The sequence below is a fragment of the Zonotrichia leucophrys genome, chromosome 4 (assembly GCF_028769735.1).
Source record: "Zonotrichia leucophrys gambelii isolate GWCS_2022_RI chromosome 4, RI_Zleu_2.0, whole genome shotgun sequence".
Taxonomy (NCBI): Eukaryota; Metazoa; Chordata; class Aves; order Passeriformes; family Passerellidae; genus Zonotrichia; species Zonotrichia leucophrys.
Window position 1 is genome coordinate 52,745,734 of NC_088173.1, and position 27,025 is coordinate 52,772,758.

Here is a 27,025-nt window from a genome sequence, read left to right on the forward strand (position 1 = left end):
TTTTAAAGAATTCATTATCTAGTTAATAGTCAGGAAAGTACCACCTGATCTGTTGGGATATGAAAGTCTCCCAAGCACTTCATGGGTCCACTCAGTGTCCAGCTCTTTGGACAATTCAACATTTAGCTTAGGATTCCTGGCAGCAGACCTAAAGTGTCCAGTTTGGAAAGTCTGGCTGCCACCTATCTGTCCTGTTGTGAGGTGAGTTTGTTGGTGCTCACCCAGCAGGCACAAGGACACCTCAAAGCTCCCAGGCAATGCAGTTCCAAACATAGAGCAAGACTTTGCAGTAGACACCCAAAGAACTGCTGGAAACCTGCCTGGCATCTTCTCCAAGGCTCTGCTCCTCACTGGACAAATTATCTGCTGCAATCTAAGTGCTGGATTCCAATCCTGTTGAGAGTGTATTTTTATCAATGACAATTTCAGGGGCTTTTTCCTTACCAGTACTAATATAATTAACAGTATAAATAATGAAATACCAGGCAGAGAGCGCTTTGAAGCTGGAAGATGGAAAGGATTCCTTAAACACCAAGCAGCACCATTATAATTTATTAATTCCCTGGATTTCCCTACATCAAAAGAAGAAATGATACCTAATTCGACTGAATTTTAAAACACCACGCTGCAAGAAGAGATACATCTACATTACTTGGGCCAGCCTGCAGAACAGGGGCCAAAAAACCACGAAATGCTCCCAAACCTTTTGAGCCTGCAGACAGCCAGACCAAGACAAACTGAGATAAAACTGGAGACACAGGAGCACGGTGTGATGGGTTTGGAGAATACTGATGAGGATTCAGAAAAAGATAAAAGAAGGAGGCAAGAACACAGCAAGCAGTAAAAGCAAAGAAAAAGCTCCAAAGAGCAGACATGGAGCCAAGGGAGCCCAGAGCAGCTGTGAGTGCTCCTGGTTTGCTGCTGTCACCCTGTCACATGAACCAGAGCACAGAAAGACCTAAATCTCTTGGAGCAGTGCTTTTTCAACTGGCTATCGGAACTTCAGACAGCTGCACCTGCCCCTCCTCGACCTCAACAACAAAAAAAAACCCACCCCACCCAACAAATCACAAACAACCAGTCTGCTATTAATATGTGAAAAGCCTCAGTAATTTATTCAGGATATCATCACACCAGATAACACTGTGGGAGCTATTCTGGTGCGGCGACAGGGGAAACAAGAAGCACACGACAGCTGGTTTGCATCCTCTTATGGCTCCCTGAAAATACCCAGTCCATGCCTGAAGTGTTCCTGGGTGCTGGGGTGTCCCCTGCAGCACGCAGCACCTGTGGGGCCGCTCACTGGGGTGGTGGCACGGCTGCAGGTGCCGAGCAGGGTGAAGGCAGCAGAGCGCAGCTGCAGCCTTTGTGCCAGCCAGGGCTCGAGCTGCACATTTGTGCTGCCACAGCAAAAACAAGGGGGTTGCTGCTTGTCCTGATGGTGATGAGGGGTCTGGAACACCTCTCCCACCAGGAGAGACTGTGGGAGCTGGGCCTGGCTAGCCTGCAGAAGACTGAGAGGGAATCTCATCAGTCCATACAAGTATCTCCAAGGTGTGCCAATTTTTGGTGTGCCCAGGGACAGGAGAAGAAGCAGCAGCCATAAACTAACACACAAGGAGTCCCACCTCACCATGAGGAAGAGCTTCTTTCCATGAGAGTGGCAGAGCACTGGGACAGCTGCCCAGGGACCAAACTCACCCAGACCCACCCCTGTTGCAGGAGACCCTGCCTGGGTTGGACTGGGTGACCCGCAGAGCTCCCTCCCACCCCCGGCCATTCTGGGATTCTGTGGGTAACTCTCCCAGAGGCTGCGCTGCCCCAGACTCTGCTTTGGGGAGCGGGGAGCTGAGAAACCCCTTGGACAGAAACCACGGGGAGAAAGCCCCGAGGCAGCTCCAAGTCCGAGTGCCAGGTGGGATTCACCTCCCGAGTCGCTCCTGTGCCAGAGACAGCGGAGAACAGGCAGGGATCGGGTGTCTCAGAGGAGGAATCCCAGGCAGGCAGAGCCCGGAGCAATTACACTTCTGGTAACAATTACCAGCATCGCCCAGCGGCTGCCAGGCGAGGAGCCCTGGCAGCACCGCTTTCATTTGTCATTTCCACTCCAATTACCTGACAATGCCAGAAAATCGGCAGGAGAAGCCCCAAGGAGAGGGAAGCACGGAGAGCACTGCATGGTCTGTGGGGATACCCATTAGTGGCGCAATGAGGAGATGAAAGCAATTCAGAGCCACATAAAGGATTCCCAGTGTCCACGGGGTTCGGATTTGATGTTTTATCTCTGGCAACGGGGAGCTGTTGCTCTGCTGAGTGTGTTTTTTAGATCTGGTGTTTGCTGGCAGATAACAGAAGCTCCTTGACAAGGGGGTTTCAATGGGCTCGTTCCAGCATGCCCACAGCCAGAGAGCAACACGGGGACACAGGGCTCGGGAATCACATGGAAATTCAGCTCCTCTCCGTGGAAACAGCTTCAGTCCCGTGTCCTAGGAGAGCGCAGAGCAGCTAAGGCAAAGCACAGGGCTTGATTAACAGCACAGCAACACGAACACGCTGTTCCAGGAATGGGAACCAGCTCTCCCCTTCTTCCAGTCAGGGAATTAAGAAGTTACATAAAGTAAAACAAGGTACTGTTTTCACAGTTCAACAGTCTGCCACGTTTTCCAACTGTGATAATCCTTCACCAGTTGTACCAGCCTCGTAAAAATCAAGAGTCTAAAAATAACATTTCCCAGCAGTCCTGAGATATTTTAGGGATAAGATATTCCAAAATATTCTTCAAATACTTAGGTACTGTTGTAATCTTCATCCTATCTTTCACACAGCCACCAGGAAAGGGCCCCAAATGAAGCAAATGCACTATGTAAAACTATGGTTTCAAATTATTGGTTCTAACCAGGATTTAAATCAGCACACAGAGGTCTTTGTTCAATATTTTGGGAGCTGCAGCGTTCCTTTAGAAAGGTTAATGCCTTTTGGTTTGTCACTATTAGATTCACCCAAAACAACTTGCAGCCTCTTTGCAAATTTTATTCTCACATTAAATCAATCTATAAATGGACTAAATAGGAAAAACAATTACTATTTTCTCCCATCTTCTTATGCTGCAGAATTTTTCCATGCCCAGTTGTGTGTTCTGATGAACAGCACACACCAGAAATTCTCCTCAGCATGCAGGAATAACATTTGGGGTCCTCCTGCTGGCTTTTCTCCCCTTTGCCCAAGTAGCTCCTAACCTGCCAACTGGCAAACTTCAAACATCCTGCCCCCCAAATGACTTGTGAGTGGATATCAAACTGTTAATGGATGTCAAACCCAAAGTGCTTGACTGAACAGCTGTGGAAAAGAAGGGAGGCAAAGGATTAATTTAATCTAAACGAGATCACAGCTTTAATGACAGCACTTATTACAGCATAGTGGCTACTTCTGGAGCAGCAGGGGTGCCCATCTCTGCTCTGTGATGCTCTGGATGCAGGTCATGTTCCGTCCCCTTCAAGCCATGCTGCTTGCTCCAAACTTGAGCCTGGGAGAGCCACCAGGACGCCAGCAGCCATCAGCCAGTGACAGATGTGTCAAATGGTGAAGTGAGACTGCCAGGGGGATGTGGGATTTCAGTTTGGAGTGCAGGTTATGGGGGGCCAAATGCTGCCGTGTTAACTGCATCATCTCAGCCCGGGCAGAGTGAACAAGACAGACTAAGCCTTTTATCCCTTTTCTAACAATAATAATAAAAATTTAAAAAAAAAAATCCCATCAGGCCATGAAAACCCTTGCAGCTGATTCAGCAGAGGAAGGAAATTTCCTTCAGTACCAGTCATGGCCCTCAGAAGCTCTGCACCAGGTGAAAGGTAACTCTAATTCTACTTCTTGAAGGCAACAATCCACTCCTGAGCAATTCTGCAAGCCATGTCAGCAAATGTAGAGCTATCTCCAGTTCCAGGCTGGATATTTAGGAAGTGTCCTTTCCAAGCAAGGAATTACACACCTCAAATGCTGCTGTTGTCACTGTGGGTCCAAGCACAGTAATGTCCCTTCCAGCCCCCAGAAAACACAGCCCTTTATGTCCTTATCTTCCATCTCAGCTCCCTGGGCAGCAGATTAATGAAGTGGTTCTCCCTTCCCTTCCAAAGGGAAAGAGGATCCCTGCACAGTCATTAATCTTGGAGAGCAAAGGCTTCACTAAAGAGCAAACATGATGAAGAAAAGCCTGTAGAATAAGGAAATGTGCAGAGTGTCCTCACGTCCTCCAGAACTGTTTCCAGTATTGCTCTGGTTCACTGGGAGCTGTTGAGATTCAAGAAGGTGACAGTCTCATGTCCAAAACCAAATGGAAATAATGGCAGCAGAAAGTGGGTGACACCTCAGTGCTTGACTCGAACACAGGCTCCTTGCTGCCTTCTCTTACAAATGAGTCAATTAATTGACTCTGGCACAGGGAAACTACAGGCCCAAAAAACAAAATCAGGTTTAAAATATCCTGAAGAGGGCAAAGATGATAGATGTGTTTGTGTGCTTCAGTGCTGTGAAGTGGAATCAAGTTCATTGGGATCAAGAGGGCCAGCATGAGGGGAAGGAGGGAAGAAGTTAAGCAGCACAGTCCTTGGCATTCACTGGGTCACACGTGCTTTAAAAATTATCATTGTTTTTTTCCAGTGACAACAAAAACCCACCAAACAACTCAGGAGAACTACAGCTAATTGCCCCTCTCTCTATGAAATGAAAGTGCCAGGGTTACAAAAGCTTATCCTGTCCAAGAGTGGTGAGCAGACTGAGGGAGAAGAGGCAAAACTTGTGGAACAACACCAACAGGGAAGCAGCCATGGCCAGAAGGTGCAGGGGAGGAAAAAGTAACTCCAGGGCTGGAAAGGCTGCTCAGATGGATCACAAACCATGGCTTTCCAGAGAAGAAGGCATAAAAAGCAGCTCTGTGAGGCACTGAAACTCCCTCTCATGAGGCAGATAAAAGATGGACAGAGAAACAGGGCATGGGGTGGCCTCAGCAGACAAAGTACCGGTCTATTAATTAGCGCAATTGGCCATCAGTCAGAAATAAAGCATATTATCCATTGCTAAGTGGCAGCATTCAACAGGAAGCAAATTGCACATGTCTCTGAGCTCATGCTGGAACAGTTCCTTTTGATTTCATCATTCAGAAGCACTGTGTGTAAGGTCATGGCAAAAAAACCCCATTTATTTAAAATCGAAGCCCTGTAATCCTATGTAAAGCATATTTATTTTTTCAATGCACACCACCATGACTCTGGACCTGATTTCCAGGACAGTGCCAGGGAGATGTCAGGAGTTGCTCTGGAAATAACCATGATCCATACCTGGAGCATCTCTCCAATTTGTTCCCTTTACCCTTCTATAGAAAAACTGATTTTACAAAATTTGACTGTCCACAGGAGAAGCAAGCCAAGGACAAAGATTACCATAACCTCTAGAGCTCCTGCACATGAATTTTGTCTCTCACCCCCTTCTCAGTACTGAACATCTCTCTCAGAATAAATCTTGGAACAATTTACACAGCAAGCCCGTCATGGGGGCTGCAGCAGCAAGGCTACGAGGGAGCACATGCAGAAGCACTTATTTAGACTCTTGAAAGCACACTGGGGGGTTCCTAAATCTCTTCAGTGCCCATCGTGTAAAACAGGGACAGTTTTATAGCAAAGCACTTGGCTCCTTCACTGTAGTGATGTCTCAATCTACAGAAGCTGCTCCATGAAATATTTAGCAGAGGCAAAGCATATGCATCCCTTAAGTTCAGGCTGAGGAAGAAAATGCATCTTCCTTCCATCCTGAGGCAGCAAGAATGGGCTGGGTATTACACCAGGTAATACCTGAGAAGGTGCTTTAGTTAACCATTTTAACTCTCCCTCTTTAATAAGCTTGCAGCAGCGCTTGGTAATGTGTTTTCTGGCTCACATGAAGCCTCGGGGATCACTGTCCACACAGATTCAGTGAGAGGAGGAGCACGGGGCTCTGCTCACATCCCTCTCCATGCCGTGGATATTTGCCAGGCTGAAGATTGCTCCCTGACATGGTGTGAGCCAATTCCTGTCAGGCTGCTTCACGCTTGGTTAGAAATAATTGCTGCCTCATTACAAATTTAATCATGACACTGTGATATGGCAGAACTCTTCCTTGCAATCTCCTTCTCTTCCTTCTCGAGGATGATGTGAAACAGATTGACCACTGCGCAGCTTAGGTAGTTTTAATTTAATTTTTTTTCCTCCTCAAAGAAGGAAATCCCATTTTCCAATATTTTGTTCATGAAGTTCTACACGGAAACATCTCACAATGCCTTTAACTCCAGGTTCCAGCAGGATCCTCGGGTTTTAAGTTTTTATTCGTGTGCATCTACTTGGAGAAGGTCTCAAAGTAGAAGAGTCCCACACTTGAGGGCTTGCCTGTTCCCTGAACGATTCACAGCTTCCCTGAAGAATGCAGAGATTTAGGAAAAGTGGCACAGGAAACACTCCTGAGGGAAGTGTCCTCTCTACTGAATGGGTCAGGAAGGAAAAGCCCAGCATGGAGAGGGAGAGGTTCCCCTGTAACACAGCTGTACAACCTGGGAGATGATTCCACACTCTCCTTTCCCCACCTTCACCCCGTCCGTGCCATCACCAGCCTGGCACCTCCCTAGAGCTACAGAAATCCCACACCAGGGATGAATGGCATCCATCTGACTGCAGGGATTAACTCAGATCTAAGGAAGAAGCCCTCCAGAGCAAAGGCAGGGTAATTTCCCTTGCTGCACAAGACTTACTTCTAAGAACATTACAGCAAAGCACAAAGGAACGTTCCCTGAACTACAGGTACTTAGAGCAGCTCCAGCCACAATCCTGTTTCAGTACACCCATCTCTCCTGAAGATCATGGTGGTGGGAACTCCCATCAGCAAGGCCTTGGTGCTTCCAACACTTTCAGGTGTCTCCCTACCTGTTACTCCCTATGCTTTCAAAACCAGCAGCATGTAAACCAAGCACAACCTGATACCGAAAAAGAGTAGGGGATTTAGAAAAATACTCTGTTGTATTTTTCCTTCCTCCCCTTTCCCTCCTTTTTTTCCCCCTCAGCAAAATAAAAAAACTGAGCTGGGAGATTGGATACTATGAATTAGCTTTCTTTCCTGCACAGCTCTTCCACTCCTCTGCACTGGCACCCTTCCCAGAGGTCTGGGCACACCAGCGTGGATGGATGGCTTTTCCAAACACCTGCATCCATCATTTCATTTGACCTCCAGAGGCCACATTCTTCCCTGCATCTTGAGTTACCTTTATCTTAAAAAGAAAAAAGGAAAGCAATGTGGGTCACCAGAGTGAAGCTGGCAGCAGGCTCCCTCCCTTCCTGTCTGCAGGGAAACATCCCTGGCTCCCTGGGTCAGTGGTGCCTGGCTCAGCACCAGCCCAGAGGAGAGCCTGCCCCAAAACACAGCCTTCACCTTGAGCCTGGTGTTCCCCTCTCAGGGCCATGAGCAATCTTGTTTCAGGCTCTGGGAAGAAAGAAACTGCCATCATGACACAGCCCATTTTTCAGGAGCTTGGGAACACAAAGTATTTTGGTGTTCTTTTCTACAGTGCAGTAAATATTGCACTTGGAATCCACCTGACAGCTGCTTAAGTCCTGCTAGGAATGCAACCTTCAGCTTCTGGGAACTGCAGCTGTGCCTGCCCCAGCCCTGGAAGTGCTCAAAGCCAGGCTGGATGGGGCTTGGAGCAAGCTGGTCCAGTGGAAGGTGTCCCTGCCCATGGCAGGGGGCTGGAAATGGCAGAGCTTTAGGTCACTGATGTCATTTATCACAGTTTCCTGTTTCTAGGAATGCACAGAAGACCTTGCACAAGGGGATGTTGAACAGAGGATGTGCAGTGACAGGTGAGTGGGAAGTGGCTGCATTATCACCTTCCAGGACAAACCTGCTAAAACAGCAGCCAAACCCAGGGGGAACTGCAGCCATCCAGCATCCCCTCCTCAAAACATGTGGAGAGTTTTGTCAAAGAGTGGCTTGAGGAGAGAGGACACAGCCGAATTAATCTGGTAAAGATGCCCTAACTAGGGCAGAGGCCTTTTTGCAGGCAGAGGCCTTTTTGTGTCTGTTGAGAATGTAGCTGGATAGAGAATGGAAAAGTACAAGACCATGGTTAATTCCAAATCTTGCAGGTGCAAGATCACGTGTCCTTGGGCCTAACGGAGTATGATAAAGAAATGGACAGTGAGGCGTGAGAAGTAGAGAACGTAGGCCCAAAGGAATGTGGATGAGTTAATGGTATAGTTTAACCAATAGATTGCTTGGCTTACAGAATATTCATAAGCTTATTATTTGCTGTATAAGTGTTTGATGCTTTCTTCAATAAACTGGACCTGTGATGAACCACCTGGTGTCCTGGTCCCCTTCCTACAACAAAAACACACACCAGAGAGCCTCACACTGAGGGGAGGCTCCTAAAAACAAAGAGGAAAGCAAGCCTGCAACTCTTTTTAACACAGCACACTAAAGATCCTCCAGCTTCCCCTCACATTCAAGAATCCAGTGGAAGATCTTGATGAAAGCCTCAAGACAGGGCCCTCCCTGCAAAAGCAGATTGCTCCAGGGAAATCCCAAATCCCTCAGCCCATACCAGCTCCCACAGGACTGAGACATTGAGACAGCCAAGACACACTGTTCTTGGAAACGAGGATGAACAAAGGCAGAAAAAATTGCTTCACCCCCTGTTAATGTGCAGAACTTTCCCTCCCCACGACGAGGAACAGAGGGAGGCAGAATTTCGGAGCCCAGCTCGGAGCACACCTGACTTGAAAAGAAGCCAAGCCATGGATGTTTTTCCCTGCCCTTGCCTGGATGATTACTCTGGGCACCACTCCCACGTCTGCAGGCAGAGCACAGCGAGACTGAAGTGCCCACGAGCTACGTGCACAAGTCCTGTCGTGTCCACCCCACCCTCCCCACCCCAGCATCTGCACTGGAAAAACAGATTTGTACCTAAAGAGAGCTCTCCTCTCAGGGACAAGGAGCAGCCACCCCACTGGAGCTTTTGTAGCAAGCTTATGCAGACATGATCACAGCTGCATTTCCACCTTGGGTCTGCAGGTATAAGGAAAATGTCATCCAGGATGGCAGGAAAGGATGGGGTTTTCCTTGTGTTGCCATGCTAAAGGGAGTATCTCTATCTCCAGGAGGAAAAAGGAGAAAATCCACGATGGCAGGAGTTATTTTAAAATGCTTTCGCTACAGGGGAGGGAAGCATTCTCCACATCTTCCTAGAATGTCCTTCTTTCCTGTCATTTCTCCTTTCTTCTCCCTGATATTTTTCCACTTCTTACAGACATCATTCATTACATTCTTAACATTCAGCCCATTTCAATTCATTTACCTTTCCCTGCTTGTTTTGGGGGTGGGCTCTGCTAACTGCTGTAACTTCCCAAAACTTCACCAGCCTCACCACTGTGCCACTGTGGCATTCACCAAATTTTGCCATTGTGTTACCATCTCATCATTCAAATCTCTTTACAATTTTTAGATTGCAAAGCTTGTTTATCTTTCAATATTTGAGTTTTTAAACCTTCCCAGAACATAAAGAGACTCTGAAAGGAGATGACATTTTACTGGTGCTTTGAAATACCTCTGAGGAAAAACAGGGTGAAGTATTCCAGTGAACCACCTTGTCTCATAAAAACACTTGCTTCCAAGACCTAACAGTTTGAAGGAAAATCACTTTAGACAAGGGACAATTTCTTCATGGACCAGAATGTAAAGTAGACCCAAACCTGCCCTTTTTGCTGACCCAAAACCCAAGGACTGCAAGCAATTATTGCTTTCAATGAAAAGACACAGCAGCCAGTGCGATACCAGAAAAAAATCAAAAGCTCACATAGCCTTAGGGTAAGAAATAATATCACATTTTCTCTCCAAAATCTCTCCTGTGGATGCTGTGCCCTAATTTTTAGGTGGTCACAAGTCCCATCCTAAAGGCTGAGATTTTGATTTGAGCGATACCAATGTAATGTAAAACAGCTTGAATATTTCAGCGGGACGGGGCTGGCAAGTCCCTTCCTTTCAGATGTCATTTAAATTTTATAGAGAGGCATAAGAGAAGTGATTTATGCAAGATGGAAGTCCTAGGAGGAGCAGCCTGTCACACACAATACTCACACTCTGTGCGCTGCTCCAGTGTAACAGCAAACTGCACGAATTCCAAGGAAGGAGCGAGCAGGGAACCCCTCAGGAAACGGGCAGGAAAGCAGAGCTTTGTGTTTCAGAAGGCTGTTAATGAATGACGGCCACTCCTGCTTGGTGACCTTCACAAAGTGAGCTGGCAGTGTCAGCTCTGCCCCTGCACGGCCACAGGTCTAAATCCCCTTGGGATGCAAGTGTCCCCTTGAATGGCAATTCCAGCCCAAGAGCCAAACCCCCATTAAGAGGGTGGAGTGATCTTGGATCCCCCCAAAGCGTTTTGATCACACAGCCAGGAGCAGCCAAAACCTGCGCAAGTTTTGGCTGTGATAGGCCCTTTGTTAGCAATTTTTTCAAGACAAGTATTAAGCACCAATAATTTGCTAGTGTAGTACAATGGAACTTGCTTGATCTCTCCAAGATCTCTGTCTGTGGGAGCCAGGAACATTTGCTGCCAGCTTGAGAACGCTGGCTGTTCTGGGCACGAGCAGGGTGCCACACTGAAACTCATCCAAGAGCTGTCAGCTCGGAGGGAATTCATGACAGTGAGCAAAACCACCTTCCTCATCAGGAGAAGTATGTCCCTTCAAAAAAAACCCGAGAGCAAGACTGTAAAAAGGAGTAAGAGGAGGTGCTCCACAATAAATTCTTTAAAAGGGACCAGCTAAAGGCAGAAGGCCATTTCAGTGCCTGCCACTGGGCAATCCAGAAATAAAGCCATGGTTCCTCACAGCCCAAACACAGCAGCGCAGCCAAGTCAGCAGAAACCCACCCTGGCTCCACTGTTAGATTTTCTTCCTCTCCCAGCAAAGCAACGATTCCTGCTAGTGTTCGTCCGGGCGAGGTCTCCTCCCTCTGCATCCGGCTAATGAATCCAAAGCAAGCCCTGCACTTAACAAAACCCACGTCTGACCCGCACCAAAGCTGTCCCTTGCCCTGCTTTGATTCTCCTGCAGATAAACAAAATAAAACAAGTCTCTGGTCTCATTTCAACCTCTCCCCCAGGCAAGTTGAACTCCGGTCCTGCTAAGGATGGGCGCACTAGAAATGCCCTTGTATAAACATTTGGCTTGTCTCAATTACCCCATCTTTGTGTGTTCAGCGTTTTACAGACACGTGAGCAAGCACAGGCTTCCTCTCCCCTCCTTGCCGCTTCGCGTCTGCTTAAATTCAAGGCAGCCCATCCTTCTGTTAGGAGCGGAGTTAGAGCAGGGAAAATGGGGTGTGAAGTGCCTGTTTACATCTCCAGTGACCGAGGGAACCATTACCATCCATCCAGTTGTCACAGGCCTTTTGTATCATCTGCTCGGGCCATTAGGATTTAATTCCTTTACACGGCATCCAACAGCCACTTTCTTGTAGGAACCTGCAATTAAGAGCCAGGCACAGCTGCTGAGGCCGCTCATTCCCATTCCTGTCTGTCAGTGCCAAACGGGCACCTGCAATTCCATCGCAGGGCGCTGGGCCCTGGCTAGGGAGAGGAAGGAGAAGCTGCAGGGACACCTCTCCATCCAACTGTTATGTTTGCCCAATTATCCCATCATTAAAAAGAACCAAACAATATTAAAAGTAGTAACAATTTTAATGAAATAATTCAGATGAAAAATAGAAAATTGGATACAATATAATTTGATAAAAACAAGGGATAATTTGGTTCCAATAATAGCGCATAAGCAAGAGATACCGCGGGGTACGGAGGGCAGGGTTCTTGACCCTTGCCACTTCACGTACAAGCTTGCCAAGTGAAAGTCACCCCTTATATGCCATGTGTCAATTCCATCTCCTCCTATTTTCTGTTCGTCACTTTTCTGTCTCCGCCTTCATTACCACCTTTACCACGCATGCGCCACCACTCGGTTTGGTGGTCGCACAAGTCTTTGGGGGTCATCACTGATGAAGGCCCTGGAGTCTTCTTCGTTGTCCTTTAATTCACCTTTGGGTTACACGTGCACACCAAGCCAGTACAATGTAAGCCAAGACTAACGTATCACTGCATCTACATATCAAAGCAATAAGTCCCTTATAAGTAGCATTTTCTTGGACCTAACCAGGTTCTTGGTCATTTTTAGCAACTGTGTCTTCAGCTTCTTTCCTGTGGTCCTAGAGAACATCTGCTGGGAAGGGGGGTGGGTGGAGCCCCTCCTTTCCCTCTCTTCTTTGGCATTACAACTTTTAACTATTAACTGTTTTATTATTCTCAAATATTAATTACTGTATTAATATTGATTACCATTTCAATTTTTATCAGCACGAATCACACCTATTTATCACACAACCCCGCTGAAAGGACACTGCTCAGGCTGCCACAGGCCAGCCCAGCTCTGCAGCAAGCCCTTTATCCCCTGGCAGCAACTCCTGGCCTTCCCAGGCTGCTTTTTCAGCAGAGGGTTGTTGCTTCCCTCCAGGCAGAGCTGGCAAAAAATAAGGCAGAGCCAACAGTAAATTCAGCGTTGGCCAAAGCAGCAAAACGTGTTCCAGTGGCTAAGCAGATCCATCAAACCCTGCCAGACCCTGCTCCCCGTGCAATTCCCCCTGCCTGGAAACTCACCCTCAGCACCAGCACTGGTGTCAAAAAACAACTCTTTTTGTAATTGCTTTTCATTGCCATGTTTTCCCGAATTAGAGGCATTTTGGAGCTTCACGTAGACCAAGGCAGGTAAGAGGGACGCAAATTAGGACAAGGTTTACCCAGAAGGCCAGAAAACCTACTTTAGTCTTTTTAAAGGGAAGAAAAAAAAGACCTGGCTCCAAAGCACCACCCAACTGTCCTGACATGAGATTTTTTTGGAAATGCTCCCAAAGGATCCATGATTTATAGGTTGTTTTTTTTTTTTTTTTAAACTTCCCATCAATGCACCACAACAGGGCTAAGAAGACTCAAAAAATAATTTTTTTTTTTAAAGAAAATACACTTAACAGACCCCTCAAGGAGAAACAAATAAACTAATTATCCTCAATACATAAAAATGCTCTTCTTGGAAAATACCTTTCCTGAGCAAGGACAATTCACAGTGATACAGATAAATCCAAACAAGCAAACTCACAGTGATACAGATAAATCCAAGCAGCAGCAATTAGCAGGAAGTAAATGGGGTAAAATAGATGATCATAAACCCAACACTGCTTCAGGAATGTTCCTTTTCAAGGCATCTGCAGAAAAGTATTTCCCAGGCTTGACACAGATCTCACACACAAAATAAATGCCTTGGCAAATAGAAATGTACAGGTGTTACCCAGCAGCAAACTACTTTTTAATTCCAATTTCCCCTCATTTTAGGTATAAAGCATCCAAAAAATAAATGCAATGACTAAATGTTTGCACATGTGGATCTATCAGTCCTTCCCCCCGTCCATGTGGACTTCTGGACTGTCAGAATTGGACATGCTTCTTCAAAAAAAAGCAATTAAGACCTTTCCATCATTGTGGCTCCAGGATTTTCCAGGCAGGCCCATTCAAAGCCATTTGCAATTGGGCTGGGTCTGGACTTGCACGATTTTCTTATTTTTGGTACTCCATTGGCTGCTTGCCCAGCTCCCTGTTTGAGGAAAGCCACGTCCCTCCTTCCTGAAAAACAAGCTGACAGAGATCCCAGTGACACTGCACTCATCAGCTCTGCCAAACTCCTCAGCATTAATCACCCCGAGCACAAAACACACGTGCACCCCTGAGCTGCTCCTGAGGACAAGGGAGCAAAGAACATTTGGTTGTTGTGCTGCTTTTCCTACTGCAAGGAGCAGCTTTAGAGGAGGAATGAGGATTCCCTTTAGCAGAACAGCTTGGAAAGGAAAAGAAAAAGACATTTTGCAGCATTTTATGACGAATATAAAAATTCCAGCGCTTCCCCTAAGAACATGTGCTGTTCCCACTGATCACAGAGCCTGTGCTGTGTTATCTGATGAAGCCCAAAGGCCAAAATATTTCTCTTCAGCTGCATCTAAACTGTGGGTAACCAAAAGCAATTCCTCTGAGCACTTACCTGCAGGGCAGTGCAGGGCCAGGCTTTTAGTCCTGGATCCCTTAAAGAAGGCTTAAAAATGCGTTTCAAAACCAAAACTGACTTAACGCCAACATAAAAGCTGAAATATTTTTGCTGCTTGAAATCTACCTTCATTTAAATGGTACAACTTTTCAACTTGCTTCCTACATCAAAAAGAGACACTGGGCAAGACTGGTTTCCTTTTAAGCCCTCCTAAACTGCAAGAGAAAGATGACATTTTCAAAAGTCAGCATTTTCCAAACCAGCTGAGCTAAGTCAAGCTCCTGAGCCTGAATTTATGCATCAAAGTGTTCAGTGCTCCTCTCCAAAAGCCCCGTGTTCAGCTGACCATTCACAAGTCCTGTGGAGCCACCACACAGCTAAAACAGCAGAGGAAAGGATCAAAGCACAGGCAGGATCCCTAAATCCACAGCCTGACTTCAGCTCCTGGTCTTGAAGGAGCTACACAAGTCACCTTAAAGCACCCTACATGGACAGGGATCTGGGAGAGGACAGAGACACAGCAGGGGAAATAATTCAAAAACATTATTTGGGAGAAAATAATAGTTTAAAAAAGCACTCCCTTGGGTATTAGATCTCCTGCTATGCACTTGATTGTTCAGCCAGGCACAGGGTCACACTGAGAGGGTCTGCAGTGACAAATGTCCAACACAACCCTGACCGTCCAACTTCAACAAACAGCTGAACTAAACAAGCACAAAAACTCTGTCACTGGCCACCAAAAGCACTTTAAAGTACACTCTTGGCTTTTCCTCCCCAGTCACTTCTCCCTGTCTGGAAAAGCTCAGTTCATTTAAGTGGCCTTTCAGTCCCTCACCACGTCAGTACCGGAGCTGCCAGGGGTGGAATCACAAATTGCAGGTGAATGAATCCCACTGTGGGATTACGCCCTCCTCCGTGCCGTGATCCCAGCCCCAGCGCTGCCATCCCTGGGACTCTCTGCTGAGCAGATTTTCACTTGCTAAGTCAGCAGAGATTTATTCCCCTTTCCCTGATGCAGGCCGCTGCCTCCTCTGAGGGGTCAGGGGAATGCCAGCACCCCTTTCTGCAGCAGCACACGAGTGCCTGCGAGTCAGGGTAGAATGAAACTGCGCCCATTACAGGCGACAGCTGCAGGAACTTGCATTTCTTGGACCTTAAATCAGATAACATTGCTTAGGACATTATATCAACATGCAGAAGCTTTCAGATTAAAACACAAACCTGCAGCCAAAATGAGAATCCTGGGCTCCCATAAGCCCTGCACCACATCAGTCCAGCAACAACAGCAGCCACAACCAAGCTGGTGGTCAGTGCTTCCTCCTCTGCCATTGCCACAAGTGGAAAAGAAATGGCCAAATGCACGTGGTGGCAGAATATCAGGAAGGATTGAGCATATCAGATAAACCAGGATTTGCTGACTAAGAGGAATTCAGCAAGGCATTAGCAGAAAGTTGTTATTAATTCAAGCTACTGAGGCTTTACCAGATAATAAGTTTAAAAGCTTGTGGTTTAAAATTCTACCATTAAAGCACAATAGGTAGAAGAAATTGCTCCAGTGGATTTAGACACTGAGGTTTCTTTTTTTTTTAACTTCCCACAGAGTATTTTCCTTTTCTACTCTCGTCATCCTATCCCATTTGGCATAGATTACAGCCCTGCTTCGGCATTTGTTTAATGAAGTTTACACAACATTAGAGGCACTTGATTTAGCTGCCACAGCCACCATCTGTAATTAATCCTCCCAGGAGCCAGGGCGCTGCACAGCTTGTTCCTGCAGCCTTGGTTTCCAACGTGGAACAAGCTTATGCCCTCCATAATTCCGCTCTCCCATCAGTTTTATGCCATCGTAACTCCCAGGCATTCATTTGGCCGCTCGCCCCAGCTGGTGGAGAACAAGAGCCACGGGGACAGGGTGTGAATCAGCTGGATGTTACCAGCAGGTGGGAAGCATGCCTTTGCCTCCTTCCTTTCCCTTTTCCCGGAGCAAGGAATAAAGCAGCACACAGTGATTTGGCCATTTCTGTGTATACTGCTGTTATTCAGCAAGAGTTATGGGCAGGCGAGACACAGCTTTTAATCCTGGGACAGGAGTGGGCTTTACCTTCCACTCACACACAAGGAGTGTCAGTGGAGCAAGGCAGAATTCCCTCAGCTTCTGCTTAGTTGTGATGTGAAAAGGCAGGAGAGATGAACGCTGCCCCTGTGCCACTGCACTTCCACAGATCCACCCCAAACCCGCCTGGTTTGCAGTGCAGGGGGCTGTGCTGCTTGACTCTGCCAATAAATCAATTCATTCTGGACTCTGGGCCAAAAGCTGCAATTTAACAAAAGAGTAACTTTCAGTGGGGGGGAAGCCATGATTTAAAGATTTCTAGTGATACAGAATAATTCATAGCACACACCAGGAAACAGTTCCAACGATTTCCAATCTCCACAGTAAAACCTACCTAGTTCCTAGGCTGAATTTATCTAGCTATCATTTTCTAGCTCCTCCATTCTCTTATGGGTAGAAGAGGATTATTTATAATAATTTCTGTTCCCTCTGTAGCATTCTACAAATTACCCCTTAACTTTCCCTTTGAGAACTGGTGCAGACAGTGCTCAAGTCCTTTGTAATGAGGAATCATGACCCTCTTCTGGATCTCCTCCATCCCTGTGCATCCCCCCCACACCTCAGCACAAATGAACAGTGAAAAATCAGGATAATGTTCCTCCAGCTGTGACAGCAGTGCCAAACACCCAGCTCATGTAACACTGCTCCCCCTGAACTGTAAGCCCCTAATACTCACAGAGGAATTTTATCACACCTTGACACTCGAGTCTGAACGCACCAGGAGCCCCCAGAATGTTTCCCAGAATCACAGAACCGTGGAATCCCTCAGGGTGGAAAAGACCTTCAAGACCATGGAGTCCAGCCATCAAGCCAGCACTGCCAAGGCCACCACTAACCCGTGTCCCCAGGTGCCACATCCACAGGGCTTTTAAACCCCCCCACTGCACTGGGCAGGCTGTTTCCATGACTGGCCACCGTTTCACTGAAGAAATTTCCCCTGAAATTCAATGGAAACACCCCCTGGTACAATTTGAGGCTATTTACTCTTGTCCTGTCACTGTGACCTCCTGTCAGGGAGTTGCAGGGACCAAGAAGGTCCCCCTGAGCCTCCTGTTTCCCCCCTCAGCTGCTCCTCAGCACACCTGTGCTCCAGATCCATTCTGTTCCCTGGACATGTCCCAGCCCCTCTGTGCCTTCCTTGGAGCCAGGAGCCCCAAATTGTCCCCAGGGGTGCAAGGTGGGGCCTCAGCAGTGGCCAGCACGCAGGGACAGTGCCTGCTCTGGTCCTGCTGTTCCACTATTCCCAGTACAAGCCAGGATGTTTGCATCCTGTAGTCAGATGGAATATATCATAATGTGGGGGGTTTTTTGTAAAAAATACTGAAGTGTAGCTCTTTTTCCCCCTTTCAGAAAGCCTGGAGACCCCCCCTCTAATTCACCCCTGCCTGCAGCCAGTTCTTTGGGACCAGAAACAAAACCAGCACTGGCCCTGGCCTCTGGGGCAAGATAAGAAGGAATGAATGCTTCTGTGGTAGGTTCCCCAGCTAAGCTGTTATGTGTGCCCAAAGGACTCATGTGCAAACACGTTTAGTGACTCCACACCATAAATCACTGCTTCCCAAAGAAAATCCAGCTTTGTCTTTGTTTTGTGCATGAATGTGGTTGAGACAGACAATGAGGAGCAAGCCCTGAGCTTCTGAACCTCTTCCTCTCCTTGGGGCTAGGACATGTCCTGCTCTGAGGAAATTAAGATGGAAATTAAGATCCAAGACACACCAGAAGGGTTTTCTTCTCTCCCAAATACCTTCATCTACAACCCCAGCAAAGGTGACGGGTTTATCACAGCTGCCCTAAATCCTGAACCAAAAACTTTCCAAAAAAAACTATTTTGAAAACAAACAAACCCCTTGATGCACAGCATCCTCTGTTTGGTAAATTCTGCAGGACTTTGCTGCAGTTTTTTTGTTTTAATGCTATTCCAAGGAACTGCCCAAAATACTGCCTTACCTACAGCGACTCTTCAGATGTAGTGTGCACAAAATAAACAGCAAAACATCTGGCAGAAAACAAACCTCCAGCAAACCCAAGGGCACAGAAATACAACCAACCACTGCTTAGTTCAGCTTCCAAGTTGCCTTTTTTTTTTTAAAGGGTACACACACCTTGCCCAAAGTTGGATACAGGAGGTGCACATCTGCTTTTAACACTTCAAAGGGTCAGGGTAGTTGCCCCTTGCTGATCTTCTCCTACAGGACTTAAACTCTGAAAGTCTAAAGTCCACAGGAAAGGCTTATTCTTTCCCTAGGTCTGTAAAAAATCAGATGAAATTGGAAACAGGCTCCTGTAAGTGCAGCTATTTAAAAGTACAATGCAAAAAAAAAAAAAAAAAAAAAAAAAAAAAGAGTAAGATGCCTGCAGGAACTTTTATTTATTCATATACATGCTCACATTGAAATGCCAGGGAAAACACTCTATGGAAAGAACCCGTGTCACTGATAAAATTGAAAATTTACTCTCTGTGTAGAGGTTACCAAAAGATTCCTGCACGCCAGTCCCACTGCACTGCTCTCATTTTGAGGTACCCCCATTGACAACAGGGTGAATAAAGCAGCATTTGGAACACAAGGAGGCCAAAAGCTCATCAGAAAACCCTCTGGAAGTCTGTGTCAAGTGGTGATTAGGAGAAAGGGGGAACGAGGGGAGGCGAGAGAGAAAGGCAGTTTTGGTTGGAATCCTACAATACCATTTTCCAACTCCTTCAGACACATAGGGATCATCACCTTCACAGTGACCAAACTGACTGTGCAAAGAGGGGAAACAAAGCCCAGTCAATTTGACTTCTCAGCAGCCAGAGCAAGAGCCTTGCCAGGAAGCAGAGACACGAACACAAGGCACAGCCAGCAGAAAGCCAGAGGCCAAGCAGGGATGGATTTCCAGCACTGCAGGTGCCTGGGAAGACAAGGATAGTCCTGTTTGACTGGAGTGAGAGTAACCCTGCTGGAACTACTGCAGGAACACGCACAGAGGGCAAAGCACAGCCCCTGCTGCCCAGCTCAGTCATGAGAACATCACCTGGGCGCTGCAGCCGCACCCAGGACACCACAATGGGTGCAGCAAAGACCTTGCCAACCTCCCAACACCTCGGCATTCCAGCCTGGACTGCAGCCTCGGGATGCCAGAGCACGCTGCCCCTCACAGAAGTGGTCCAGAAGCGCAGGAATCACACAAGGAACTGCATTCCCATCCAGGGCAGCTGAGCATTAGGGTGTCTAAAGGCAGCCACGTGAAGGGAATCTCCATCCCACCTTTAACTCATCCCCCAAAGCCAGCTTCCTCTCTAAACTTCCAGGTCCCATGCCAAATCAGTTTTTTTATGTGTGTAGGTGAGAGCTTGGCTCACAACAGCCAAAATTTCACATATAGGGCCAAGACAAGGTATGAAAAAGAGACAGGGCGCAGCTGGGCTTGCTGCAAATCCCTTGAAGGGAAATGAGAAGGCAAATCCATGCTCTCTCTGGAAAACACCAACTGGCAAGGCCGTAGCCAGCCTGCAGCCCTGCTCCATGACATGAGCTCAGTGCCTGGAAGGCTGACTGCCAGCACCAGGGTCAAGCGCTCAGCTGGGAAAAGGCCCAGCTCCACCGACACCAAAGCAGCTGCAGCACCCAGAGGAGCCCAGGAATGCGGGCTCCCCAAATAGAAACGTGCTGATCGTGTTTCCACGAGCCTCCCCTCCAGCTCCTCCGCAAGGCTGCAGGCTGGCAGGGCTGCAGTCCCCACCCAAATAACTCAGGCATCACTTCCCAGAGACGGGAAGATGCAGCAGGGGGACAGCTCTCCCTGCCAGCACAGGGGAATATTTCTCATTTCTCTGGCCTGCCCAACGCTCCTGACACAACCCTGCTCTGGCACCCCACACAGATGCTGCTGCCAGCACCGCCTCAGGGAAGTTTCCCAAGAGGAATCCCAACAAATCAGAGTTTGTGGTTTCCCCATGGTCACAGCTGAGGGTCTGGGTGCCAGCTGAAGGGTGGCTCTGCTGTTTCAGGTGTCACAGAAAGTGACATTTAGGGCACCCCAGTGACATTAAATATCTAAAGCCTTTAAAACATTAGTGGAACCATCCAAAGGGGGAAAGGCTCGATTACCAAGGTTATTTCTTCAGAGGCTGTTGCATGAGATGTGATGGATTTCACCAGATGCTCTCATCATTTCTACTGCAGTGCTTGATAAAATAGCATCTATAAATACACTAAAAACCCAATGAATTACAGAAGCATGAAATTACTTCAGTAAGGTTAGAAACACGCTGGCACCATGCAGAATGCACTAAAAATATTGAGTGTAGAGACCTCACAGCACCTTTTATGTAGCCCAACAGCTGATTTTAACAAGGAGGTTACTTACTGAGGCTGCCAGATGAGGAATTATCATCTCCTCAGCCTGAACATGTGGATTTAGCAGCTATTTGCAGAGGCTAATGAAGGCATCTGTACAAACAGGATGCCGAGGAGAAGATTTGACCTTGAAGATCACATCAGGTAGACCTGCAGAACAAAATGCCTGTTCCCATAGCATTCCTCCATGGATTGCATTCAAGCCTCCAAAAACCTCGCAGAAAGTAAAATTACAACATGGAAAAAAAAAAAAAAAACATACTGCAAAACACTGCCCTGCAGTCATGGCCAGACTCCTCTTAGGTAACAAGGCTTTAAAGCCTAAATTCTGGGACAAATTCTGCTCAATTTTTAATCAACTGTATCTCAATTGGTTCCATTTTATCTAATATGAAGTCTCCTAACGTCCTTGGAAGTAACATATTCGACTTTGCTTTGTCCTAAGGATTTCATCAAAATTTAAACAGGTTTTCATTAAGTTTATTGTTTCATTGAGGGAATTTTTGTTTTAAATAAATCATGGAAAAGAGGCCTAAGAATTACCCTTTATGTCACTCCACAGAAGCACATAATTCATTTTTGGTTTGGAATATTTCCATTTAACAGCAGATTGAGACACTTTGAGGGTTCCGTTTCCATAACCACAATGGTCTCACAATTTCACAGAGAAATCATGACAGAAAAGAGTAAATGCAATTTTTAAGTGCCTTCAATTTAAAACCAAACCCGGGTTTTCAAAATGGAACACTCTTAGAATTCTGATTTTTAAAAATAACAACAAAAAATTAACCCACTGGAATAAAAGCATAGCAAGTTACTTCTACTCTACAACACTTAGAATTCCTTAGGCAGTCAAGAAAACCAAGCTTTCCACATACACAGAAGAATCCATAAAACTGCAAAAAAATGTGGGAAAGAAATTGCTAACAAGTTTGCTCATGTTTTCCCCTGGAACCACTTTTCCAGGCTCGATGCATAAAAGGATTTACAGCATCCACTAACTCAGAACTGGCTCCTGGCATGTCAGTAGTGACAACTGTGTCTCCAGCAGCAGGAGCTTTTCACAGTTAAACAACCAACCCTGTGTTTCCTCTGAACACATAAACAGCCATGAACCACAACACCTGATGGATGGCATGTCAGTCTCCAGCTGGCTGAGCACCCAAAAGGAATTAATTCCACATGACCATGACCAAATCTATTCAGACAGGACAACAGGTGAAGTCCCAGGAAAGGAAAAGTTTCAGATTTTCAAGGAGCCATTCTGTTAGAAACAAGATTTCTAGTTTGATAACCAAAGGGTTCAAAGTTTCTAATCTTTGCAATCTTTCAGCTCCTGTAGATGTCCCCAAATATGTATTACACTTAAACTAAAATTTCCCAGTTTTCAGCCTGCAAGAAGTTTCATTCTCATGTCCATAAAACACAAACAAAGCAGGTTAGGAAACTAATTTTTTTTTTTTAGTAACAAAACATCTGGCTTTAAATTACTCAAATTAATCTGGGAAGAAGTCATGTTCAGGATTTATCTTTTGCGGGAGGAGGGAGAGGATTTTTTCCCCCTGGCTGATCCTCAGAAACACAGATCCTGGGACTCTCCCTCAGCTGCAGAGCAGCAGCTGGTAATATAAAGATCCTTTGGCTGCTGTGCTCCTGGGGTCAGTGAGAGGATTCATTACAGAATGACTCTGGAGTAGATACAATGATTACAAAATCGAGTGTTTTATCCTAAAGGGCCTCCTTAATCTGTGGCTGAGCAATAAACCACAGCACGAGGAGAAATACAGCAGCCTTCCCAGGCAAGCCTGCTGCCTGCATTCCCACTGGGAGCTATTCCATATGCCTGGCAGAAATATCGGCATCCTGGCATCACCAACCTCAGAGCACCACGTGGCTGACATAAAATCAATGCACCCAGCTGGGAATAACTTCAGATTTGGGAGTTTTTGTCTTCCTGAAAGTGCCAAGGAGCACCTCGGGTGAAGTCAGTGGTTAAAGCAGCAACAATGGAGAGGTAATGTCTGCTGAAAAGGCACAGGGAATGATGTATCCTGGACAACACTGAACACGCTCATTTAACTATCGTGGCATTTTTGATGGGGATTATTCAAGGGGAAAAGGAACACGAAACCACCCTAGAGATGAGAAATTCCACACGGGACCACTGTCCAGACACAATAGTCCAGTTTTGCCCAAGATTTTCGATGGATTAAACCACCAACAATCTATTTCCAAAGCCTGAGAGGACATTCAGTTCCTTTTAATTTCTTCACTCCAGATGTTCAATTTGTCAGTAAAGTGGGGATCCACTTCCCTCAGCCATCTTGCAAAGTCCCTAAGCTCTTTGGAAGTCACTGAAAAGGTACAGCAAAGTTCTAAAATTTCTCTTACCAATTAGTTAGACACTGCAACTCCTCCTTTAAAGAGAAGATGCAAATGAGAATCCTGACCAAGGTTTTGAAGGGGTTAAGGAAAGGGAAAGAATAAGGAAGAGACCCAGCAAAGCAAAAAGGCATTTTGCACGGTGGGGATTTAAGAAGAAGTAGTAAATGATGAATTATAAGGTGTGATAAAGAGCTGCTCAAATGCATCCTGAAAGACGGAAAGCACAATGACTTGGAAAATGTCTAAACGCTGGGTACTTGCTGAATTCCTGTCCGGGTGAATGAATCCATGGGAAAGCTGCTATCTCCTGCCAAGGCTCTGGCCCACAGCTCCCAGCACTGTGCTATTAAATGTGCATACTTCAGTCAGTGCCCGTGCTCGCTGGGATGCTGCTCCAGAGAGCAAGGCAAGATGGATTCCATTACCATCCGTGTGGCAGTTGTCTTCTGTCAAGTGGGCAGTTTGCCTTATCTCTCTCAGAGTGACCACAATCACTCCTCCCTCGGGAGGGGACATTGCTGATAACAGCTATTGAATGTCCCTGCATGGCTGATAAGAACTGCAGCATCCCATTGGGAGATGTGAGCCCAGAGGGAGGAGCCAAGCATTGCTACCCAGATATAATCCAGGGGGAGGAACCAAGCATTGCTGCCCAGATATAACTCAGAGGGAGGAGCCAAGCATTGCTGCCCAGATATAACCCAGAGGGAGGAGCCAAGCATTGCTGCCCAGATATAACTCAGAGGGAGGAGCCAAGCATTGCTACCTGGATATAATCCAGAGGTTTCTGAGACACCAGCATGGCTTCTCCACGGGATTTCCAGAGGAACAGCAGCTGTCTCCTCTTCCACTGGATCTTTGGAGGAAGAATCCTTCTCTACATATTCCCCTGCTCCAACAGAACCACATCTGACACTTCAGGAGGGCTGCAGCCACAATTCCAATGGCACTGCCACCAACACCCCACAGGGTGTCAGGTTGGGTTCTGATTCTGGCAGTGCTGTTCTAGTGTACTGCATTGTTCATTTTATCCTTTTATTTTTCTTCCCTATTAAAGAACTGTTATTTCCTGCTCACATATTATTGCCTGAGAGCCCCTTAATTTCAAATTTATGGCAATTCAGAAGGGTGGGGAGGGTTTACATTCTCCTTTCCGGGGAGGCTCCTGCCTTCTTTAGCAGACTCCTGGCTTTCCAAACCAAGAGAGATGGAAAATGTGGAACAGGGCAGCTCTTGTACAGACCCTGATCTCCAAATAAAGCTGATACCTGATGACTCCCACAACACAGAGAAGATTAAGGCATGAGTCTTGCACCAAGCAGGACGGAGAAGAAAGGCCTCCATCAGCTTTCTGAAACCCACAAGCAGATGAGATTTGCTCCATGAGAGGCATTGCATTACTGTATTCATAAATCTTAGCTGCAAAACATTCATGTACATCCAGAGGACGCAGCCCCAGGCTAAGTAGTGCCATTTAAATCACATCATTTATAAACAAAAATATCTTCACCATTATAAGAGTTAACAAGCAAACCTTTCAACTGAAATATTCAATTCTGATCTCATTTTTCAGTAGTAACTCCTTACCTTTCTAATGAAATTAAAATGAAGCCCATTTTCCACTGCTAATTTGATATATTCCCTAACCAGAAGTGCTTTGCACTGGCTAACATTTATTTTAAAGGTCACTGAATTTATTCAGGGTGGAAGCTCTCTGGAATGGAAATTTGGGGGAGAAGAGACTCCCAGCATTTTTTATTTATTACCTTTCCACTCTCATTCTGCCCAGCGCAAACTACTGATAGAAACAGAAATCTGATTTAAAAAGCATAAAATCAGGATTTGTTTAAACTTCTGACAACAAAACGCACACAGATGTTACAAAAGAAAGCAAAATTTTTCGTCGAAGCACAAGTACAATTAAGCTAAGGCTTTTTATTCTCTTCACAATTTTTGATCCAAAGACTACAAACATTTTCTTTCAAAAAACGCTTCTTTAGTGCTTTCTAGTGTTGAAACCAAGCAGCCCATTTGCGTCTCAGGAAACTTCCAAAACAATGCAGCCCAGAAACCCATCCCTAGGTGCACTACCAGCAGCTGGTGCCACAGATAACGTCCATGTTTGAAAGAGGACAAAATGGGAATGGACGTTGCTCAGCTGGACTTGTCCTTCTGTGCTGCAGCCTCTACCAGACACAAACTCATTTTTCAATCACACTCCCCACTCAAAGCACCTCCAGGCACAGCCCTGTCCTTCCCCTCGCCCTTGGCACACACCAGCTGGCAGAAAGACTCCAGCTTTTTGGATTTGCTCCACACCTCCCACACACCCTGACTTCCAGAGTGACATCAGTGTGTCTCCTCGTGGCCTGCAGCTAAGAACAAATAAAGTGGATTTTCCTCTTTCCAAGCAAAGGGAGCTGAAAACTCGCTGACAGGAGAAGCCAGAGGGAGGAACACCAAGCAGCTCAGCTGGGAATCACGCTCAGGGAGGTGCTTTCCCTCCCTCGGAGCAAAGCCACAGACAGCAGCTGACCCTGCAGCTAAGTCAGCCAAGCAAGAGGCACGACTTGTGCAGCATTAACAATTGCAGCAAACCCGCAGTGCCTGCATCGCTGCACTTCAAGGTTTGATTTACGCACCAAGGGTTTTCCAGGTGACTTCAGAGACTTGTGCAGCCAACAGCATTCCCACAATCGCCCAGGAGCAGCTCACCTTCAGCCACTTCCACATGCAATCACACAACGGCTGGGCAGGCACCTAAAGCTCATCCAGTGCCCCCCTGCCATGGGCAGGGACACCTCCCCCAAACCCAGGCTGCTCCAAGCTGCTGGCCTTGGACACTTCCAGCATCCAGGGGCAGCCACAGCTCCTCTGGGCAGCCTGTGCCAGGGCCTCAGCCCCCCACAGCCAAGGATTCCTTTCCAATATCCAACCTGAACCTCCCCTCTCTGTTGGTTTGAATCCATTCATTCCTCTCTGTCCTGAAACAGCCCATCCCCTTGAAACAGCCTCTCTCCACCTCTCCTTCATGCTCCTTTCAGGTAAGGGCCACCCCAAGGCTTCTCCTCTCCAGGCTGGACAATCCCAATCCCACCTCTCTCAGCCTCTCTCCATGGAACGGATGCTCCATCCCTCTCATCATCCTCCTCCGCACCAGACAGGACAAAACCCTGGCCAGACACCGAAAGGAAACCGTGTTTCCAAGCGCCGTCTAAAACACAATGAAAAGTCGCCACAGGTTTCTCCTGGGGGCTGCCAGGACCCGCCACAGTGCATCAGGAAGAGGAGCAAACACATCCAGAAGCATTCCAGAGACACAAAGTAGCTCAGGCACCTCCTTTTAGCCCAGAGTAGTACCAGAGGCAGGCAGACAAGCGTTACCGAGCAAAACACTGTTCATGAATACTTAAAAACTCTGATTCTTGTACCGAGTCACTCACGGATTACGTTTCTAGAGGCACCAGAAAAGAAAATGTATTGCGTTTGTAAGGATCAGTCAGGGTACACCAGACTCACCGTGACCAGCTGAGGGCAAAAAGTGTTAAGCTGCTGTCATTAACAGCTCATTAATTCAGGGAAAGAAATACGTAGAAAGAACACAGCCTGGCATTTCACTCATGTTTTACAAAGCACCACCTCCATCCTGCCCGGCTCTGCACATCTGTGACTTCCAACACCCCAGAAGTCCCTCACATCCTCTCACCCAGTTGGACTGGCTGGCTCCAAAGGCCCGGGGAGAATTCCCAGCCTCTCCAAGGACAGGGATGTGTGTTCTCCAGCAGACTGGAAGCTGCCAGACCTGTGGCCTGCACCCCAGCCACAGGGGTGACAAAAAGCAGCAACTGGAGTCAAGTTCATTGAACAGCACCCCCTCCAACCCTTCCCCAGCACGGCACGTCCGAGCTCACCTACCTCAAATAAGAGGCCGTGGGAGACACAGGCACCTGAGGGACCAGAAAAACAAAAATCAGGTTAGGAACGAGTAAGAGCAGCAGCACATCCTCCAATGAGCCTGCTCTGAACTGGGCAGCCACAAA

At 46.9% G+C, this 27,025-nt stretch overlaps 1 protein-coding gene across 2 annotated transcripts in view; it reads right to left on the bottom strand.

Annotated features, from left to right (window-relative positions):
* FRAS1 (Fraser extracellular matrix complex subunit 1) overlaps positions 1–27,025 on the bottom strand; it is a 104,438-nt gene that overhangs the window by 74,969 nt on the left and 2,444 nt on the right. For both annotated transcript variants that reach the window (XM_064711710.1, XM_064711709.1), the window contains exon 2: positions 26,901–26,932. In XM_064711710.1, the coding sequence (XP_064567780.1) occupies positions 26,901–26,932 (32 nt within the window). The remainder of the gene's footprint in view (positions 1–26,900; positions 26,933–27,025) is intronic.